The sequence below is a fragment of the Phaseolus vulgaris genome, chromosome 6 (genome assembly GCF_051622355.1).
Source record: "Phaseolus vulgaris cultivar YP4 chromosome 6, ASM5162235v1, whole genome shotgun sequence".
NCBI classification, from domain to species: Eukaryota; Viridiplantae; Streptophyta; class Magnoliopsida; order Fabales; family Fabaceae; genus Phaseolus; species Phaseolus vulgaris.
The window spans coordinates 29320586-29342867 of record NC_143503.1 but is presented as its reverse complement, the minus strand read 5'-3'; the positions used below and the strand labels follow the sequence as shown (position 1 = coordinate 29342867).

Sequence of the window (22282 nt, the reverse complement as noted above, 5' to 3'; positions counted from 1 at the left end):
ATTGAGAGATGATTTAGAATCATCTGACCACTTCTATACTATCATCTTTCTAACATTAGACAAATATACGTTGAAATCATATTTAATTTGACCGTTAAACATCAACTATCAATCATTTAATTACAAATTTATCTTTTATTATATATATTTATTTTTAAATTCAAGAAATTATATACCACTCTAATGATTCTCAAAACACTCTTGTTAAGTTTCATTCCATTCCAGAATGCAATCAGAAACTGAACTAAAATGCTATCATCATTTTATAATAATTGTTTTATACAATCTTATAATGTTGTTTTTGTAGTACAATATATAGTATCTTAATAAGGAGGGTGAAAGAAACTACTCATAAAATAATGTTAGTGACATTTTTAACATAATTTTTATTATTAATTAAAACTTGTAAAATATTTTATAATTGTATGGTATAACTAAATCTAGCTATTTATGAATTATTTAGATTTAATTTATTGATTATTCACTTAAACTCGTTATTGGTAATATTATAAACAGTAATTCATTATTTACTCATAATATTATAAGAGTAGCGTTATATATATTGTGGTATGAATCTTTCTAATTTTCTTATAAGGAAAATATTAAATAAAAAGTAAATACATGTAATGTATTGTTCAAAACATTAAAAAAAAACCAATACGTATCATAAGTAACAAAGTTTATTGATAATCCAATATTGCATTCTATATTATCAGTTAAAAATTTAATGATAAGTGAAACTTATTAAAATAAAAAAAATAAACATGGAAGTTCTTTGTAATTTCTGTTGAAATCCAATCAATAAATAAAATGCGTTTGAAATAATTAATTATTATATTTCTCATATTTTCCTTAAAACTACTATGAATATATAAAATTTGGATAATTTAAAATTATTTATACCTCCATATTGAGTTTACAAGTTTTTTGAGATCTTTATCTTTGTTTTTTAAGTTACAAAGTCAACAAAATTAATTAAATAACACCGACCTTAATTAGGAGTCTTAAGTAACATTTAAGGAGATAACCCATTTTTCTATCCTCAATTATAACCAAACTTAAATAATTTAGGTACTAATTTATATTACCATTAATATTTAAATTTTTTTGAATATTATTCATAATGGAACATCAATATTTGGATAGAACTGACATACTCATAAAGAAAATATATAAAACTTTTGCTTATCTCAAGAGGATGGAAAGGAAAATCCGAAATTCTTTTAGAAATAATAAAAACAAATTCTCTCTTTATAAATATATAGTGGAAATCCTGAAAAGTAAAATCTATCTATTTTAAGTTCACAAAAAAGTAGATTTTAAAAAACAATGTGTACTTTTTTAACATTAAATAATTGATAATATCATGTTTGTTTTATTGTGATTTTTTTTAAAAATTATTTAATTAATATTTGAACTTTAAAGTAGTTGTATGAGTATATACCTTGTTACATGATGAGGATGGGATTAAACAAAAATTTCATACTCATTACGAATGGAAGATTGTGGATAAATTTTTATTTTATGGATGAGAATGAGAAAATGAAACTCACACATTGTAATATTCTCATTCATATTTTAATTTCATTTTACAACACCCAAAATAATATAATATGTTATATATATATATATATATATATAAAAAGTTTATATTAGTTTCCCTTAATTCTTTCATTTTATTAAATAATTTGTTTTTATATAAAAAATGAAATATAATTATAAAGATAGAATCAATGACAAGTTCATATTTTGATTGAACATATAATAATAATTAATATATGAATAATTACACATAATATCTATTCACCCCAAAAGAATTTGTGAAGATTCAATTCATTTGTATCCAGTCATTTGAAAGAAATGACGAGTGTGAAACGTGTTTTATGGTGCACTACGTAGAATAGAGAGGAAAGATAACTGGACTGTTTTATTTTACTTTGCTACCCTTATTTATTCACATTCAAAAATTGTGACCCTGTGGTTGAAGGTTGTGCAGTGGTGGTGTGTTGGTCTTTGGTGATGCTTTCACGTAAGAATTCATGCACATGGAGACCAAGAACAGTTTGAATATCGATGTTGCGTTTGCAATAATCCATTTTTCATTTTCTATGGATAATCAATGTTGTACCGTTTTTTCTTAGATAATCGATATTTGGTGCATCATACTCGATTGGCATAGTTTTTTTTTATGGAAAATCGATGTTCACTATAATGGTAATTGATATCTGTGATAATCTAAAGTCATTTTAGGAATTTTATATATTTAGGTTTAAATTTTATATATTTCATATTTTTATTTAAACATGACATTAAATATTTATTACTTGTATTTATTTAAGGTTTTAAATATTTTAAAAAATTTGGATTTTTATTTAAATAAAAAATTTAATATTTAGGATTTGTATTTATTTAGAATTTTGATATTAATTTATATAAATTTTTTATATATTTCATATTTTTATTTAAATAGGATATTAAATAATTTAAAATTTCTATTTGTTTAGAACTCTGAATATTTTAGAATTTTTTTATATTTCAAATTTTTATTTAAATAGAACATTAGAATTTTGTATTTATTTAAAATTTTGAATAATATAAGAATTTTATTATTTCATATTTTTACAAGTAGGACATTGAATAATTTAAGATTCGTATTTATTTTAGATTTTGAATAATTTTGAAATTTTATTTATTTCATATTATTATTTAAGTTAGACATTAAATATTTAGATTCGTTTTTATTTATATTTTTTAATATTTTTATAATTTTATATGTTTCAGATTTTTATTAAAATAGGACATCAAATCCTGATTTTTAAATATTTTATATATTTCAGATTTTTATTTAAATAAATCATTAAATAGTTTAAGATTTGTATTTATTTAAAATTTTGAATATTTTAAGAATTTTATATATTTCAAATTTTTATTTAAATATGACATTAAATAATTTAGGATCTATATTTATTTATTTATAATTTTAAATATTTTAATAATTTTTTATATATATATTCATATTTTTTTATTTAAATAGGACAAATAATTTAGAATTTGTATTTATTTAAGATTTTTGAATAATTTAAAAATTTTATTTATTTCATATTTGTATTTAAGTAGGACATTAAATTATTTAATATTTGTATTTATTTTAAATTTTGTATTTCAGATTTTTATTTAAATTGGACTAAATAATTTAAGATTATATTTATTTAAAATTTTGAATATTTTAAAAATTTATATATTTTTATTTATATAGGACATTAGATAACTTTTCTTAAAATCATAAATATGTTATGAGAATTTCACATAATATTTTTCTAATATTAATTCTTATACCATACCCGAAATAATATTTTAATTAAAAAAATTATAATCTACAAATAAATAAATAAAATTAATTTTCAATAAAAAATACATTTTTAATCACACTCATCATATACTAATTAACTTTCATAAATTTTTCTTATATATCCTACATTATTTACCTCAATTCAAACAATAAAATAATATTGGACATATATATATTATATTTAAAATCAATCCCAAAACTAATTATATAAATTAACAATTTCATATTTGTAGTGTAAATCTAAATATTTCTAAAGTATAAATCATTTCTCCTTATTTATCTTCCAATCCAAAGAGATGTCCTAATAATATAGGAAATAACTTAAAAATACTTATAGCTCTCAGGTTATAAATATAAAACAATACAGAACATCTAGAAAGCTAGATAAACTTATTTTTAAAAAAAATTAGGATCAATCAAAAGTAATGATTACTTTGACATTATCTTAATTAAGTATTATCAAATAGTAAAGAAATCAGTTCCAGAAATTTAGAAAGAAATAAAAAAATATTTTAAAAAATATTAAAATTTATAAATAAATAAATATTTAAAATTTTAATTTATATATTTAATATAAATTAGATTTTTACTCTTTTATTTTGACAATATCTCTATAGATTAAAAAAAATCTGGATCTCATACATGTTATTGCAAGTATTTATATATGAAGAGTTAATAAAAAAATGTATAGAAAGTTAAAGGGTAATAGTTAATACATTTTTGTATTTTAAATTTATTTTTTAACAACAAATATTTTTTGTTGAAGTCTCTTTCACATTTGATGCCTATTTTTTAATTTTAACTTTTTTTTTTATCAAGGTTATCTTTTATTTTGAAAAATGATATATATATATATATATATATATATATATATTTATTTATAAGCAATAATTTGACTACATTTGAAATTATATATATATGTTGGTTCCCTCAATAATTTGACTAATTCCCTCAATTTTTTTCTTGCTTCATACATGATTCCCTATGTTGGACTCACTGGCTATGTTGGTGTGAATCCACTGCTACAAGATCCTTCTTCCAGGAAGCTAAACCCTAAACTTTTATTTCTTTCTATTTAAAACTCTCCGTGTCTCACATGCAGCATTTGCATGGCAGCATTTATTCTTTAAACGATTAAATAGTTCTTGATCATTATTTTATAAATATTTTGGAGAAAATGAATGTACATGGATAAGATAATCAATCAAGCTTATGCAGTTTATTTGGAGAGTCTAGAGTCTAATCCAAAATTAAGCACAAAAACAATAACACTTTTGTTACTACATTATTCATCATCAAAACATAAATGTAAAAACTACATCTTCTAATCAAAGTATAAATTATATTTTAAATTTAAAATAAATAATTTATATTGTTATACAAAATTATTTTTTTATAGTTGATAATTCTTAAATTTAGAAGTATCTGAATAAACACAAAAGGAAAATGGTTTATATATGGTCAAAAAACAGTTTTTTAGTTGTTTAATCAAATCATTACATTTGAAATTAAAATTAAGAAATCTATTTAAAAGAAACAAAATTAATAAAATAAATATTCAATATATAAGATTAGGACATGACATGTATCTTAAGAAAAAATCACTTAAAAGCAACTTCATTTGACTTAATAAGAAGCTCTCATTTGTTCAGTTCGGGGAGTCAAATTTATATTATATAAGTTACTATAAAATTCATGACATAAAAGTTTATTAAAACTAATGTTTTATCTTGTGCAAAAAATAAATATTATTTATGTAACTAAAAATAAAAAAAATATAAATACATTATGGTTAAATTTTATAATAAATATTTTTTAATAAACAAAATATATTTTAGATATATTATAAATAATTTCGATTGTGATTGATAATTTCTTTTAAAAAATTTGAACTTTAAGCTATACTACGAATATTAAAAACGATAGATTAAAAGGACAACAAATTAAGAACAATATTTAATGATACAAATAACAAATCATAATGAGTATTAACTGATAAATCTACTTCTGTCCTTTGTCCCTTCATTAAAAATTTCAAATATTCAAATCATATCTTAAATGCAAATATAAGATAACTAAATCATAATGAGATTATCTTTTTAATTCGAAACCCAAAATTTTAAATTTGCACTATTTTATTTTATCAGAAATTATTTTAAATAATTTACGATTTAATTAAAAAAATTAAATTTGAATTATTTAAAAACTTAAAAAAAAGGTGATTTCTTTCTCAGAACAGAAGATAACATGCAACCCTATATATTTCACCCAACCGGGTGCAGGTATAATAATATATCACAACCGTTCATTACTATAATATATAAATATATCTAACGGTACCAGATCGTATTTCACCGGTGTGTCATCATATTGTGGAGATTCGCCCTGTATTTGCAAGTTTTGAAGATCTGTGAAAATTGACACGAAAGAGTGGTGTGAAGTGTGTGTTCTTCGCGCACCGCATCAACAACAATTTATCAAACAGCGTAGTAGAAGGTAAAGGTTTTTCGGTAGTTCGTTTCTTAAATCCGGTATCGTTGTTTTTGTCAATCGCTGATATTTCGTTCGATCGGATTTGATTCACAATTTTCGATTCAAATAATGGCAACTCCAAGTCGATTTTAGCTGATTATTGAGAGATTGCCCTGTGTGTTTCTTAGGGTTCTTTGTTGAACTAAATTAATAATTTGTAGTCAAGTGTGCCGTATGACAGAACTTACGCACTTGATCGGGTTTCACTTCCTGCATCGCGCTGAGACTTTAGCATTGGTGTTTGTGTGAATTGCGAGTGTCCGTAGCTGAATGTTGGATTTCAATTCTCTATGTTCGCGTTTAAAGAGTATTTTAGCAGAACTACATAGGCCACAAAACCCTAAATCGTAGCTTTTAATTTGATTAAATTGCAATTATCTATTAGTTTATTTTTGTTCTTGACAATTTGTGCTTTATATGATATGATATGATGTTATATATTTTGACCCCTTTATTCTGTTAAATTTTCTATGGCAAAAGTTTATTTGGACACGGGAGTTTATGTGCCAATTATGAATGTCCCGGTGGGATGGGTAGCATTGAGGTATACTGAATTTGAAACTAAATAATTTGGGGATTTTGAGAGTTATAATAGTTAGCTTTTGGGATGATTTGAGTTCCAGTTGTTTAATTTTAATTTCGTTTTCCCCTTTTGTGTTCGAGTGTGAGTCAAGCGTCCTAGTTGTTAATGACACAACTTACTTAGGTCAGTGGTCATGAGTTTGTGATCCGTCTTGTTTATGTTCAACCATCCCTTTGAAATTACCTGTTGTTAACCTCAGCACAAGTGTTCTGGATATTGAATTAAGAATTCAACTGCATGATTTAATTTATATTATTTCTACCAAAAATCATTTGACTCTGTTTCTATTTACAGAAACACATTACACTAGGGCAGAAAGGTATGGCCGTAGATTCAGCTTCATCCGAGAAGAAATCAAGCAATGCAGTGAATGAGTTGCTGACGTTTAATGCTGAGAATATGCAAAGCAACATGAAAACTATCTATTACAGGTTTCGTTTGGCTATTGGTTATGAATATTATTTTGAATACATAATTTAGCTTGAAACATTATATTTGGGTTGGACCATTGAACCGAAAGGGTTTTTTCTTCCCTTTCTTTTTTTACCTGATAATGGAACATGGCGAGTCACCAAGCTGTTTGATGTGTTAGTTTTAGTATGGATGAAATCATTTAATTTTATCTGTATGAAATAGTCATCCGGGTCCATGGTATATGGATGTAACTTGAAGTAGAAAAAAGTGGAGTGGGTGGGGTGGGGGTATGAAAACAAACACCTATATAATGTCCTCTATGGTTTACAAATGAATCTTTGTCTCTTTTGCAGCCGAACATTTTTATCTATAATTGGTGGAGTTGTTGCTGGTATTTTGGGATTTACAGGCTTGAAAGGATTTGTGTTTTACTTACTTCTCATGGCACTTACTTCACTTGGGCTCATTGCGAAAGCAAGTTTTTCAACCCACACATACTTTGACTCCTGGAATCGAGTTCTTCTTGATGGCTTTCTGGGTGGCTTAATGGTATGTTGTTTGTGTTCATTTCATCTTTCTTTCAGTTTGGTGTATGAGACTGTTTGTTTTTTTCATTGAAGAAGAAATTAGTTTGGATAAGATAGTTAGAGATGAACACAACTACAGAATAAATATCATATGTAGAAAGGCACAAACAATTTAGATTAGCCAAACTTTTGAAGCACATATACTAAAGATACCCAACTGGTGAGGGGAATTGCCATGTGCTATACTTAAACACTAAATATCAATGCAAGTGTAGGAAGATGTTTTCCCTTAAACAATAAGCATTCTATTCCAGCCAAAAGACATCAAGGAATAGCATTCGATGTGTACTAGCAGAACACTTAAGCTTTCTAATATAGATGCTAAAGTCAAACCTCAGAACAAAATCTAATTAAAACAAAATGCTTCAACATTAAAGGTACACTAAGCACTCACATAAGATACACTTGCTGAATTAGCTTTTAATAAAATAAAGAATATTATAGAATTTTTCAAAGTCAGTTTCACATGACATATTTGGAGATAAAAGCTTTGTTGGGTCTATGTATGTATCTGTAACATATCATTAGAATTGATCTTGCTGAGCAGTGCCGTCCAATAGCTCCTTGATGTTTGATGAAATTGCATACAAGAATAGCATTTTATGTTTATAATAATGAAATTTTGGGAGAGGTCTATATATGGTCTTGCTGGTCTTATTTGATCATAAGATTTATTTTGGGGTTTTTCTTCTCTCTGATGTTTAGCACTTTTTGAGTATGGGTTGTTCAGCATTATAACTTCTCTTTTTCTACTTCTGCAGTCGTTCGTGCTCTTTTGGACGTATCCTTCTCTTTAATAATGGTTTGGTGGTGGATTATGACAGAATATTCGTTAAATCAATTCAATAAAATCTGTTAAAAAATGGAGCACTTGTTTGTCTTACACGAGAATAATGGAAAAGGTTTTTCTAAATTTAATCAGAACTTAATTTACAATTTCAAGTATGAAAAACAAATTGATTTGGTGGGGGTTGGGTAATTTCGTAATATCCAGTTTTAGTAAGAGGAATAACTTTCAAATGTTGAGTAAAACTAATGAAATTTTCCGAGTTTCTTGAGCAGCAGTTGCCATGTTAATTCAACTTGTGCTATGTTTGTTCTAAACGCTGGTTGTTCGAGTTTGGCATTCAATAAAACACAACACTAGAAAATTTAACTTGCTGTCTACATCTCTTCTGTTGAAATTCTTGCCATTATGTTGTTCTTTGACAAAATAAAGATTTGCCTACGACATTGTCCATATATTTTGATAGATGGAATGTGCACATGTTTCAAGTGAAGACTATTTGGACAACCGTAGCTGCTATTGATCCTTACTGTAATTCAGTTGCATTCTACAATTACTAGATAGCTTTTCATGATATTCCCGTTTCTAAATTGAGATTTACTACCAGAATTTTGTCTGTTTATGTATTATTTAAAATAGTATCTCAAGCGAGAAGTTTGTTAACTGATAGATTGCAATTTCGTCAATTTTTTAATTTAGGCTTATTGTACAATTAAACTGCTAGTCCTTCTATAATAACGGAACTGTGAATTTAATTCTGTACATTTAATCTATATTTAATTATTATAAAAGTCGTTTCATTATTTTCTTTCACTTAAAACTTTACATTTTTTTAATTCAAAATAGTAACAAATTAAGTTTATGAAATTGTTGTGGATATAATGTTCAAAACTTATTGCCTATAATATCAAATTTTGCTCTGAGATTGTAGTTTTCTTCAAATTTTAACTTGTTTCTAGATCATTTAATTTTATCATATTTTTGGTTAATTGCCTGTAAACATTTAGAGTTTTTTTATATTAAATCTGTCATGATTCTTTAATTATCACGAAAGAATATGAGACTCTAAGGATTTTTAAATAAAATAAATATAGATGACAATAATATTTGTTTAATTATTGTTTCTATTTAAAACTGAGGAACTGCTAAAATGCTGGTGAAGCCTATACCTAGCTAGATTCTATGTGCGTTTTAATTCTTAACCTGTGAATTTGATGAGTAGGAACTAGAATTACAATGCAAAAAGACGCATATAAGAGGAACTTTTTTAATCATTTTAGAAATGCATCTGATTAATGTAAATGTAAGCAGATATCGGTGAGAATTGAACCCAGAGGATTGAGAGAAACGGGTGAAAGTCACTCTAGTTAGGTGGAGGACACCTGCCAGTCCACATGGAAATCACCGACACCTACTGGTCCAAATAAAGATAAATATTATAACTATTATTGGTATTGTTTTACAATTTATTGTGGTTTATATCAGTAGAATTTAATTTGAATCTTTTAAATAAAATAAGGCGTCAAACTTGATTTTTATAATTATAAAAAATAGAACCAAAAAGGATATTTTATCAAGGGATGAAATGCGTGGAAGGATAAAACAAATGAGAAAATTTGAGAATAAAAAAAATGTGAATTTTATATATATATTTATTTTCCATAAAATTTATATAAAAATAGGAATGATAACATAATGAAAGAGTTGTTTGAGACGTGAAGTTGTGAAAACTTTTATATAAAAAAAATATAATAAAATTTTTATAAACAAAAAAACATAATAAAGGAGTTCTACTTTGATTATATATTTTTTTTTGCTGTTGAGGTAAAATGTATGTTTCTTTCATATTTTTCATATTTTGTTAGATAAGGGATATATTTAGTTCTAGTTATACTTGCTTAAATATTTATTAAATATTTTTTATAAAAAATAGTGATATTGTGAATAATTCAATATTAAAAAATATATTTTATTTGTATTAATAAAAAATTATAATTACAAAAATTTAAAATGAAATATTACATAAATTAATTGTAGTTTAATAACTATCTATATATCCAATTTAAAATATCAAACATATATTCACATTCATACCTGTACCGGTCGGCACCGGACGACCGCAGGATTCTCATGGTAAAATTATTACAAAAACCCCTGCGTCTTATACGACTCTTCGTCCTTCCATGACCTCGAGCCTGGGGGGCAAGTGTACCGGTCGGCACCGGACGACCGCAGGATTCTCATGGTAAAATTATTACAAAAACCCCTGCGTCTTATACGACTCTTCGTCCTTCCATGACCTCTAGCCGGACGACCGAATGGTTTATGTCGAATAAATCTAATTTAATCCAGAACGTGGTTACACGTGTAGAAAAGAGCAGTTATAACAACCATTGACGAAGTAAAAACACGTTCTCTAGACCACTCCCCTGGTTTTCAGGAAACCACCAGGCACGACCCAAAGACCACTAAGCATGTCTCTAACCATCAACTGATTGGCCCACATGGCCAAGGCCCAGGTCAACCTACTAAAGGGACTTCTGAAAAGGGGGAAAAGGTACGTTTTCCATACTATCAGAGAATTCTCACTTGAGCACCATCGCTGACTTGAGCGTCGGAGTGCAATCGCAGGTACCCCCGCCGGCCGGCCGAAGCACGCGAAGAGAAAGAAGACTTGAAGAATAGGACAACCAAGAGTGAAGAAGACACCTTGTATCGACGTGGATCAACATTACTCAGTCCCCAATATCCATACAGGTACAATTGGCGCCCACTGTGGGGCCGAGTAATCATTATTTCCAGACCCAAAGATCCCAACGCTTGAAGATGGGCTCAACGGCAAACAACAACAACAATGATATCTCTGAAGAGCATAGGACCATACTACAAACCCTCCAGATTCAGATGCAGGAGTTACTCCAAAAAGGAGTCATCGATCAACTTCGCCAGGATGAAGAAAGGAAAAGACGAGAAGAAGAGCGTCAACAACACGCAGAGGAGATAGCACAATTGAAAGAACAGAACAAGAGATTGTTGGATAGACTTGAGCAATCTGAACGCGAAGGGCATTCACGTGCACCTTCTCCATCACCGTTCCAATCAGGAACAAGAACAATAGCCCAGGCTATACCTCACACGTCACTCGTTCAACACACCCGTCAGAGTGTGAAGCCAGTAACCCCAAACGAGGTAGCAAACCCGAAAGGCCATCCGTTCACTGATGACATCATAGCCACTCCTCTCCCTGACAAGTGGAGGGGCCTAACGATAAACCTTTACGACGGTTCCACAGACCCAGACGAACATCTGAATATATTTAGAACTCAAATGACCCTTTACACGACCGACCGAACGGTATGGTGTAAAGTCTTCCCCACCTCTCTCAGGGAAGGCCCCCTTGGATGGTTTTCGGACCTTCCACCCAATTCCATTGCAAGCTTCGACGCTTTGGAATTGAAGTTCACCACGCAATACGCCACAAGTAGACCTCATCGGACATCCTCCATGTCTCTTCTAAATGTCAAACAAGAAAGGGGAGAATCATTGAGAACATTCATGAACAGATTTAGCAAAGTGTGTATGAACATTCGTAATCTTAATCCAGAAATAGCCATGCATCATTTGGTCTCGGCCATACTACCAGGAAGGTTCACTGAAAGCCTTATCAAACGACCTCCGTGCAATATGGATGAATTAAGAACAAGAGCAACAAAGTTCATGCAGATAGAAGAACATATTGACTATCATCGAAAAACTTATGCTGAGAACACGGACAAGAGCAAAGGAATTCGTCCCCCCACAATACCGACCGACCGAGAACGACATCGCCCCAATGGGGGACCCCGTTTCCACAACTACACTCCCTTGATTGTACCAAGGGGTAAGGTTCTCGACGAAGCACTGCAGATTGAATTGATTCCGACATTGAGGCCATCACAAACCCCTCCCAATGCCGACACCAGTAAACATTGCCAATACCATCGTAACTATGGCCACACGACCGAAGGATGCCAAGCACTGAAAGATAAAATTGAAGAGCTCGTCCAGGCCGGTCATCTGCGCAAGTTCGTGAAAACCACCATCACTGCACCCAGGTCACCCCAGCGTGATCATGATCCCCGCGAACGTTCGGGACGAAGAGACGACCGGACCCGTGACAACCACTATCGTTCAAACAGAAGAAAAAGAAGCGAAAGTCCGATCAGACGAACGAGGCCTAAAAGCGAAAGCCCTGAACGTAGAAGTCGAACTAAACAAAAAGTTCGCACAGTCATCAATACAATCGCTGGACCGGTGTCGCTCGGTCAGCCCCCTCAAGAAATTAATTACATTGCAGGTGGCTTTGCGGGTGGAGGATGCTCTAATTCAGCAAGAAAAAAACATTTGAGAGCAATTCAATCCGTTCATTCGACTCCCACGCAACGCCGACCGCATATACCACCAATCACTTTCACTGACGAAGACTTCACAGCAATCGATCCATCTCAAGATGACCCCATGGTAATAACTGTGGAGATAGATAAATTTGCAATTGCAAAAGTTTTGGTAGATCAGGGTAGCTCGGTCGACATCCTATATTGGGAAACGTTTAAGAAAATGAAGATTCCAGAAGCAGAGATACAACCCTACAACGAGCAGATAGTTGGTTTCTCAGGGGAAAGAGTGGATACGAAAGGATTTATCGATCTATACACCACGTTCGGGGATGATTACCTCAGCAAGACCATCAACATACGATATCTACTCGTTAATGCCAATACATCGTACAATATTTTGCTCGGTCGACCATCTATCAACAGATTGAAAGCCATTGTCTCAACTCCTCATTTAGCTATGAAGTTCCCCTCGGTCAATGGAGATATAGCAACCGTGCATGTAGACCAGAAGACAGCACGAGAGTGTTATGTAGCTAGCCTGAAGGTGGAGCCGACCCGAAGGCTTTATACCACGTCAGCCGAACGGACCACAGAGCGAAGAGGTCGGTCAACAGAAAGACGCTCCAGAGGAAGAGAATCTAGAAGACACTTGGTCGCTTTAGTCGATCTAGATCCTCGACTGGATGATCCCCGAATGGAAGCAGGAGAAGATCTTCAACCCATATTCCTTCGGGACAAAGACCGGAAAACATACATGGGAACATCCCTCAAACCAGACGACCGAGAGACGATCGGTAAAACATTAACAAAGAACGCTGATCTTTTCGCCTGGACGGCCGCAGACATGCCAGGGGTAAAATCAGATGTGATTACCCATCGATTGTCTGTTTATACAGAGGCCAGGCCGATCGCTCAAAAGAAAAGGAAACTAGGTGAAGAACGGCGCAAAGCCGCACGAGAAGAAACCGACAAGCTAATCCAAGCTGGTTTTATTCAAAAGGCCCACTATACGACATGGCTAGCCAATGTAGTGATGGTAAAAAAGACGAATGGAAAATGGAGAATGTGCGTAGACTACACAGACCTTAACAAGGCGTGCCCAAAGGACTCGTATCCTCTACCTACTATCGACCGGCTGGTCGACGGTGCAGCCGGTCATCAAATCTTAAGTTTCCTTGATGCTTATTCAGGTTACAATCAAATACAAATGTACCACCGTGATCGAGAAAAAACCGCGTTTAGAACAGATTCTGATAATTTCTTCTATGAAGTCATGCCGTTCGGCCTCAAGAATGCAGGAGCCACATACCAGCGACTCATGGATCACGTATTCCACGACATGATCGGTCGGAATGTAGAAGTATACGTTGACGACATCGTCGTCAAATCAGACTCTTGCGAACAACATGTTTCTGACTTAAAAGAGGTTTTTCAAGCCTTGCGTCAATACCGCATGCGTTTAAACCCGGAGAAGTGCGCGTTCGGCGTAGAAGGGGGGAAGTTCTTAGGCTTCATGCTCACACATCGGGGTATAGAGGCTAATCCAGAAAAATGCAAGGCAATCACCGAAATGCGAAGTCCCAACGGACTCAAAGAGATCCAGAGACTAGTCGGCCGTCTCACTTCGTTGTCTCGATTCGTACCCAAGCTTGCCGAACGAACGAGACCCATCATAAAACTTCTGAAGAAGACAAGTAAATTTGAATGGACAGATGAATGTGAACAAAATTTCCAACAGTTAAAAGCATTTCTGGCATCTCCACCGGTCATCCAGAAACCGAACGCACGGGAACCCATTGTGGTCTACCTCGCCGTCTCCAATGAAGCGGTGAGTTCCGCTCTGGTACAAGAAATTGAAGCGGAAGAACGACCAGTATATTTTGTAAGTCGAGTCTTACATGACGCAGAAACCCGGTACCAAATGGTCGAAAAAGTTGCCTTCGCTTTGGTCATTACCGCACGACGGATGCGGATGTATTTCCAAAATCACAAGGTCATTGTTAGGACTAACTATCCCATTATGAAGATTCTCACCAAACCTGACCTCGCCGGACGAATGATAGGTTGGGCAGTCGAACTGTCAGAATTCCACATCGAATACCAACCCAGGGGAGCCATCAAGTCCCAAGCCCTCGCCGACTTCACAGCAGAACTCACTCCCTATCCGACCGAACGGACTCCCCGATGGACACTATACGTAGATGGGTCATCTAACAGTCGTTCGTCCGGAGCAGGAGTTGTACTTGAAGGACCAGGGGAGATTGTTGTCGAACAAGCCATGAAATTTGAATTTAAAACTTCCAATAATCAAGCCGAATACGAAGCTATAATCGCAGGTTTGCATCTGGCGATTGAATTGGAGATAACAAATATAACTTGTAAAAGCGACTCCCGTCTAGTCGTCGGACAACTTACAGGGGAGTATGAGGTAAGAGAAACATTACTCCAACAGTATTTTCATTTCGTAAAAAATCTTCTAAACAGGTTCAAAGAAATCTCCTTCCAACACGTACGGAGGGAAAATAATACTAGGGCGGACGCTCTATCGAGATTGGCTACCCTAAAAAAGAAAGGCGTCCACCGGTCGGCCATACACGTGACCCTGGCTAAACCAAGTGTTGGTACCGAAGAATGCATGGCGACTGACACCCAACCTAACTGGATGACTCCCATAAAACAATATCTTACCGATGGTGTATGCGATCCACATTTGGAGAAAACGATGAAGTTACAAGCCGCCCGATACATACTGATTGGCGAAGATCTTTACAGGAGAGGGTATTCCCGTCCCCTCCTAAAATGCCTTGGTCCAGAACAAGTCACTTATGTAATGACCGAGTTACACGAAGGGATATGCGGAACCCATTCAGGAGCGCGGACTATGTCCGCCAAAATTCTAAGAGCAGGATACTACTGGCCGACCTTACAGGGAGACTGCACTGAATACGTTCAAAAGTGCGTGAAATGTCAAGAGTTCGGCACCTTATTGCACCAAAAACCAGAACACTTGCACTACATCCTATCCCCTTGGCCGTTCGTGAAATGGGGAATGGATATTATCGGACCTTTCACACCCGGAAAAGGGCAATGCAAGTTCCTACTGGTGGGTATAGATTACTTTACCAAATGGATTGAGGCTGAACCACTAACAGCCATCACCGCCCGGAACGTACAAAGCTTTGTGTGAAAAAACATTGTCTGCAGGTTCGGCCTACCTCAGATCATTATCACAGACAACGGTCGACAGTTCACCGACCGTGGGCTAGCTGAATTCTATGAGAAACTTCACATCAAACATATAACGAGTTCGGTCGAACACCCTCAAACCAACGGTCAGGCGGAAGCCGCCAACAAAGTTATTCTCAATGAGTTAAAGAAGAGACTTGGCCCGTCCAAGGGAAATTGGACTGAAGAATTGTTAGAGGTTCTGTGGGCTTATCGTTGTACTCCCCAGTCAACAACTCAAGAAACACCTTATAGCCTGACGTACGGCACAGAAGCCATGATTCCGGTCGAAATCGGCGAGCCTTCACTACGCCGACAGACGTTAGACCTAGACTTAAACAAGGAAAGTCTACTAGTCGGCCTCGACCTCATCAATGAATTAAGGGACAAATGCAAGATAAGGGAAGAAGCATGCAAGATACGAGCAGCACGAAGGTACAACTCCAAAGTGAAGCCACGAAGCTATCAGAAAGGAGATCTAGTTTGGCGCATGCGCAGCGACGCCCGGAAGGACGGAGGAAAGTTTTCAAGCAATTGGGAAGGTCCGTTCCGCATCTCCGACACAGCAACAGGAGGAGCTTATTACTTAGAATATTTGTCAGGAAAATCTGTACCGAGAACGTGGAATGCCACGCATCTCAAATTCTATTACAGTTGATGAATAAACTTAGTGCACTCTTTCCTCGCTCGGTAGTTTTATCCCTAAGCAGGGTTTTCTACCGAGAAGGTTTTAACGAGGCACTTTAAATCACCAATCTTGGTCAGAAATTCAATTAATTCACCGTTCATTCGGTCGGAATACATAACGAAAGTTATCCGAATCATAACTTAAACGTTATTCACCAATCTTGGTCAGAAATTCAATTAATTCACCGTTCATTCGGTCGGAATACATAACGAAAGTTATCCGAATCATAACTTAAACGTTATTCACCAATCTTGGTCAGAAATTCAATTAATTCACCGTTCATTCGGTCAGAATACATAACGAAAGTTATCCGAATCATAACTTAAACGTTATTCACCAATCTTGGTCAGAAATTCAATTAATTCACCGTTCATTCGGTCGGAATACATAACGAAAGTTATCCGAATCATAACTTAAACGTTATTCACCAATCTTGGTCAGAAATTCAATTAATTCACCGTTCATTCGGTCGGAATACATAACTAAAGTTATCTGAATCATAACTTAAACGTTATTCACCAATCTTGGTCAGAAATTCAATTAATTCACCGTTCATTCGGTCGAAAGATATAACGAAAGTTATCCGAATTATAACTTAAACGTTATTCACAAAATCTTGGTCAGAAATTCAATTAATTCACCGTTCATTCGATCGGAAGATATAACGAAAGTTATCCGAATTGTAACTTAAACGTTATTCACCAATCTTGGTCAGAAATTCAATTAAATTAACTAACCGTTCACTCGGTCAGAAATTCAATTAAATTACCTTAGTCAGAAATTCAATTAAATTATATATAAATGTCCAAGTTACGCGCGACATCAAATTCTTCATCAAAGCACCGTCGTCCGGTATTAAATTGCGTGGTAGTAGCAACATGAAAATAAATTCGATAGCAAAAAGTAAAATAGTTCAAAACACGCCACAAAGCAATAAAATTGTCTTTAGCCCACACCCCGGGCCCAGGTAATGAAAATATTAAACAATATCAAGGGTGTCATCCGGTTGCATCGACTCCTCCGGCGGTACGGTATCATCTGCACGTGGCATCTCTTCGGCCTCCTCGTCCCCCAGAGGCATCAGACGGCCGCCCACAACATCCATGTTCGAGTCGTATCGCTCATCGTCGTCCGGCACCCCATGGAAAAAGGCGACCTGCCGAACTCCCTGCCTGAATGACTCTTCGTTGATGCGCAACATGAACCCTCGCAGCTGTTCAACTTGAGCACTCAACAATTTCTGCACCACAAACACGAAGGTAAGATACAAATATGCTATCAGCCGAACGACCGCAAGAAGAAGGTGCTCACCATTTAGATCCACCCACTGCTTGGACGACCCGTAAAGGGCTATCAGTTCCCGCGTAGGGAGCCTACACGGTAGTTAATTCACGACCATCCATGCATCACATCTCTGCCACATATTAATGATGCCAGCTATCACGCATTGTTTCAATAACCCCCTGAGCCTTATACGACTCTTCGTCCTTCCATGACCTCGAGCCTGGGGGGCAAGTGTACCGGTCGGCACCGGACGACCGCAGGATTCTCATGGTAAAATTATTACAAAAACCCCTGCGTCTTATACGACTCTTCGTCCTTCCATGACCTCGAGCCTGGGGGGCAAGTGTACCGGTCGGCACCGGACGACCGCAGGATTCTCATGGTAAAATTATTACAAAAACCCCTGCGTCTTATACGACTCTTCGTCCTTCCATGACCTCTAGCCGGACGACCGAATGGTTTATGTCGAATAAATCTAATTTAATCCAGAACGTGGTTACACGTGTAGAAAAGAGCAGTTATAACAACCATTGACGAAGTAAAAACACGTTCTCTAGACCACTCCCCTGGTTTTCAGGAAACCACCAGGCACGACCCAAAGACCACTAAGCATGTCTCTAACCATCAACTGATTGGCCCACATGGCCAAGGCCCAGGTCAACCTACTAAAGGGACTTCTGAAAAGGGGGAAAAGGTACGTTTTCCATACTATCAGAGAATTCTCACTTGAGCACCATCGCTGACTTGAGCGTCGGAGTGCAATCGCAGGTACCCCCGCCGGCCGGCCGAAGCACGCGAAGAGAAAGAAGACTTGAAGAATAGGACAACCAAGAGTGAAGAAGACACCTTGTATCGACGTGGATCAACATTACTCAGTCCCCAATATCCATACAGGTACAATACCTAATCCACTCGTATAATTTCTATTAATATTGGAATGGATTCATTTCATACTCATATATTCAAATTTATTTACAATCCTAAATATAAAGGTTTTCCTTCATTCTTTTGAGCATTCATTTCCTTTAGATAGCTTTAGTCATTAAAAATTGTTAAATATTTGACTTTTTATTCATCGAACATTTTTAACTGTGACCAAAATTTAAAATTAATTTATAAAATATATAATTGCCTGTGTAATAAATTAATAACTATATTTCTTTTATTCTTTTTTATTTTCATTTATTTTCTCTTACATGTATCTTATATAAAATAATTTCTATTTTATCTTTCTCTTCTTATTCACTTTCTTTTTCTCTTTATTTATTTTTTTCAACTAAACCAACATAAAAATGATGGAAGATTGACAAAAGTAATAGATTTTTCCCACTAAAAATCGTCAAGATGAAACTAAAGCTAACATTAATTTTTATCTAAGCTAACCTATTATATAAACATCATTTCGTAGTGTGCTTTTTCCTTTCAAGTTCAAAGAACTTATCTATTGTCTGTAAAATACAACTAAATTTTCTTGTAAGAATGAGTAGTGAAAGAGTCTCTGGCACAATTTTTTCTTTAGAATGAACATCGCGTAAAAATGGTTAGTTTCTTAAAAAGGTGCACTTAAAAAGCAATTGAGATTTAACAATAACTCAAAATAAATAAAAAATGATTTAACCATAAAAACTTGAATCATTACGATATTGCTGTAAAAAAAACAGACATTAAAATATAAATAAAACTAAGAACGGGAGGGATAAATAATTATTATGAAATTCTAGAACTATATCGGTATATAAAGAATGTGTTGCTAATATTTTTCATTTCATTAATACCGAAGATCGATTAAAAAGTAAAAGGTTTAAATTAAAATTACCTACTTTATATTTTCAGCGTAATAAATATTTTTGCAACAAAGATTTATATGTATACAACATTATCAATAACTATGAGAAAGTATAATTCACAAAATTAGAAAAAAAAATTATGGTGAGTGGAATTTTGGGGTTAACACGTGTTAATTATGTTTGTGTCGTTCCCATACCCCACCTTATAAAGAAGAAACATGACAATTGAAAGTGAAATTGTAAGGAACAAAAGATAAGAGGGAGAGAAAAGAAAAAAGGGTCGAAGAAGAGAGGAGGATGTGGTGGTGGTACACGTCAAGTTTCCGGTGGCCGGAGCTAAACCTGTCGCTTCTGTGGTCGAATTTCCGGTGGCCGGCGTTGGACTTGTCATATTGGAGCGTAGAAAGTGTGATTCAATGGAACTTGTCGTTGGTTGATGACGTGGTATGGGCCTTGATTACGGGCCTTGAGTCCATAGCTTTGGTCGCCTTGCTCTGCTACTTCTTCATCTGTTGTGGTTGTACTCTCTAATCTCATTCTCATTTATTTTATTTTGTTTTTCTATAAATATATTTTATATTTCATAAATGAATTGAAGTTTAAAATATTTCTAAGGTTTATTGTGGCGGAATTTTATCCTTTCTATATGTGTTGTGCTGTGAATTTTAGAATTATGATCACTTTTTGGGTTGTTTTGGTTCCTGCCTCATGAATGTCAAACGGATAAAACCAGTTTTTTTTTTAATTTTTATTTCTTTGAATATGCTTGATTGTTACTATTTCAGAAAACATTGTCATATTAATATTGCCACTGAAAAGTTTATTTATTTTATTAAGTTAATAAGTTAATTTTCAAAGTATTTTTTATAGGACACAACTGATGCAAAATATTAATATAAAATATCACACTTATATTTTAATTGGTTTAGTTTCATCTTACAGGTTTAATTTTCAAATATGAACTAGTATGGCACACCATTTGTTTGACGGTTCATATTTTGATAAGAAACCTTAGGTTTTGCACTATGAGGTATTAAAAAAAACAAAATCTTACTTTTATTTATAATAAAGAAAAATAGTGTTTACATATTTAGAATTTTATAAAGAAAAGTTATGTGTTCTTGTTTGTCAAAAAGGTTTTCTTTACAATTATATATTTTTTCTCACGTAACTTTAATAGTTATAGCTGCTTGTATTATAATTTTTGTTTTTAGTTAGTTTCTAGAGTTTATCTGCTAACTAAGCTCCACGTCATCATCACAATTACGCAAAACTTCTAGATTCTTTGATTTTTTTTTGTCAACGTTAAATTTAACGGACTTTCACAGTTCACTCCAAATTTGTGCCCGGCCAAAATCTTTGTGTGAAAAAACATAACCCAAATTAAACACATTTGTTCTTTCCAATAAATAATAGTTACAATGTAATATTTATATGACAAGTATAAATTAAAAAATAATGTAAATACAATATATATGAATATATAATATATAATTATTTAAATTTGAATGTTCATTTTTACAATAGTGAATATCACATTAACATGTATATAATTCTTTGTAGTATTAGTCAATATTTTTAAAATTTGTTTATTATAAATTCTAAACCCTAAATCAACACATCACCATAACAATCTCAACACAATATTTTTTTTCTAAAAATAATGTCTTAGTCACAAATCTACATAATTCATTTTTCATATTACACATAAGTACACCATTCATTCCAAATATATCAAAATAAATTACATAAACACATAACTAATTATTTTCAACTACATACATAAATAAATAAAAAATCCTAAAATTTAATTAAAACAATAAACAAGTATCAAACAATCTTTTAAAAGCAAATCTCAAAGTTATTTTTTTTTTAGTTTGAGCGAAAATGAGGCTGAGAGGAAGTTCATTTCTAGTACTATTTTCGCTTAGTGAGAATCCCCTCACTTTAGTGACAATCCTCTTACTTAAGTGAAAATGGAAAGAGAACAAAGAAATTTTAGAGTCATATTTTCGCTTGAGTGAGAATATTTCACTTTAGCGAAAATCTCTCGCCTAAATGCAAATATTAAAAAAAAATCCATAAAAATGATATTTTTCAATATTTCACCGAAAAATCAAAACTCAAACTTTTATTTTTTAAACATATAAGACCAAAACAACATCACTTTGTTAGAGTTGGACCGTTATTCTCATTAAACTCCTAGTCAACTTATATATCTATACATTAATCATTTCTAAACCACATTCATTTAATTTCAAATTCAAACAAGTAACATTCATCCGTGTTTACACTTTAAATGATTCATACTACAATTCAAACATATTCAATAGTTTCTTCACACCACAACCAACATGTAATTTACCAAATCAAAAAAATCAATTATCTTTATATTTTCACATTCAATCTCAATCAAAACACTATAATTTACTCAATAACAAACGATACAAGAATTTTGAAGTTTGTTATCACATCAACTTCACATACAAATCTTCTAAACTATAGGATTATATTAAAAAGTAAAACTAATTTTTCTTACCTGTTTGGAAGTAGACGTACTCACAAAGAGTTTCAACTCCTGGAGAAAAACACGATAGCCTAACCTACACCACATAATTTTGATCAATGATCCAAACATATAACTAGGACTTTGAACTAACATAAACTAAT

General features: G+C 33.0%; 3 protein-coding genes across 3 annotated transcripts; all 3 read left to right on the top strand.

The window, feature by feature from the left end:
- The first annotated feature begins 5692 nt into the window (after positions 1–5692).
- Positions 5693–8921, top strand: LOC137831953 (Rab5-interacting family protein). The gene is made up of 5 exons (XM_068639874.2): positions 5693–5845; positions 6759–6895; positions 7232–7427; positions 8227–8246; positions 8685–8921. Exons 2-5 carry the CDS (start codon positions 6786–6788, stop codon positions 8713–8715), a joined length of 357 nt encoding a protein of 118 aa, XP_068495975.1. The 5' UTR covers positions 5693–5845; positions 6759–6785; the 3' UTR covers positions 8716–8921.
- A 2157-nt stretch (positions 8922–11078) lies between these two features.
- On the top strand, positions 11079–16511 carry LOC137833534 (uncharacterized). Its single transcript, XM_068641877.2, has 2 exons — positions 11079–15721; positions 15833–16511. The coding sequence occupies exons 1-2, from the start codon at positions 11079–11081 to the stop codon at positions 16509–16511; spliced, it is 5322 nt and encodes a 1773-aa protein (XP_068497978.2).
- A 3330-nt stretch (positions 16512–19841) lies between these two features.
- Positions 19842–20219, top strand: LOC150027339 (uncharacterized). Its single transcript, XM_090303585.1, has one exon. The coding sequence runs from the start codon at positions 19910–19912 to the stop codon at positions 20141–20143; it is 234 nt and encodes a 77-aa protein (XP_090159711.1). The 5' UTR covers positions 19842–19909; the 3' UTR covers positions 20144–20219.
- The last annotated feature ends 2063 nt before the right edge of the window (positions 20220–22282 follow it).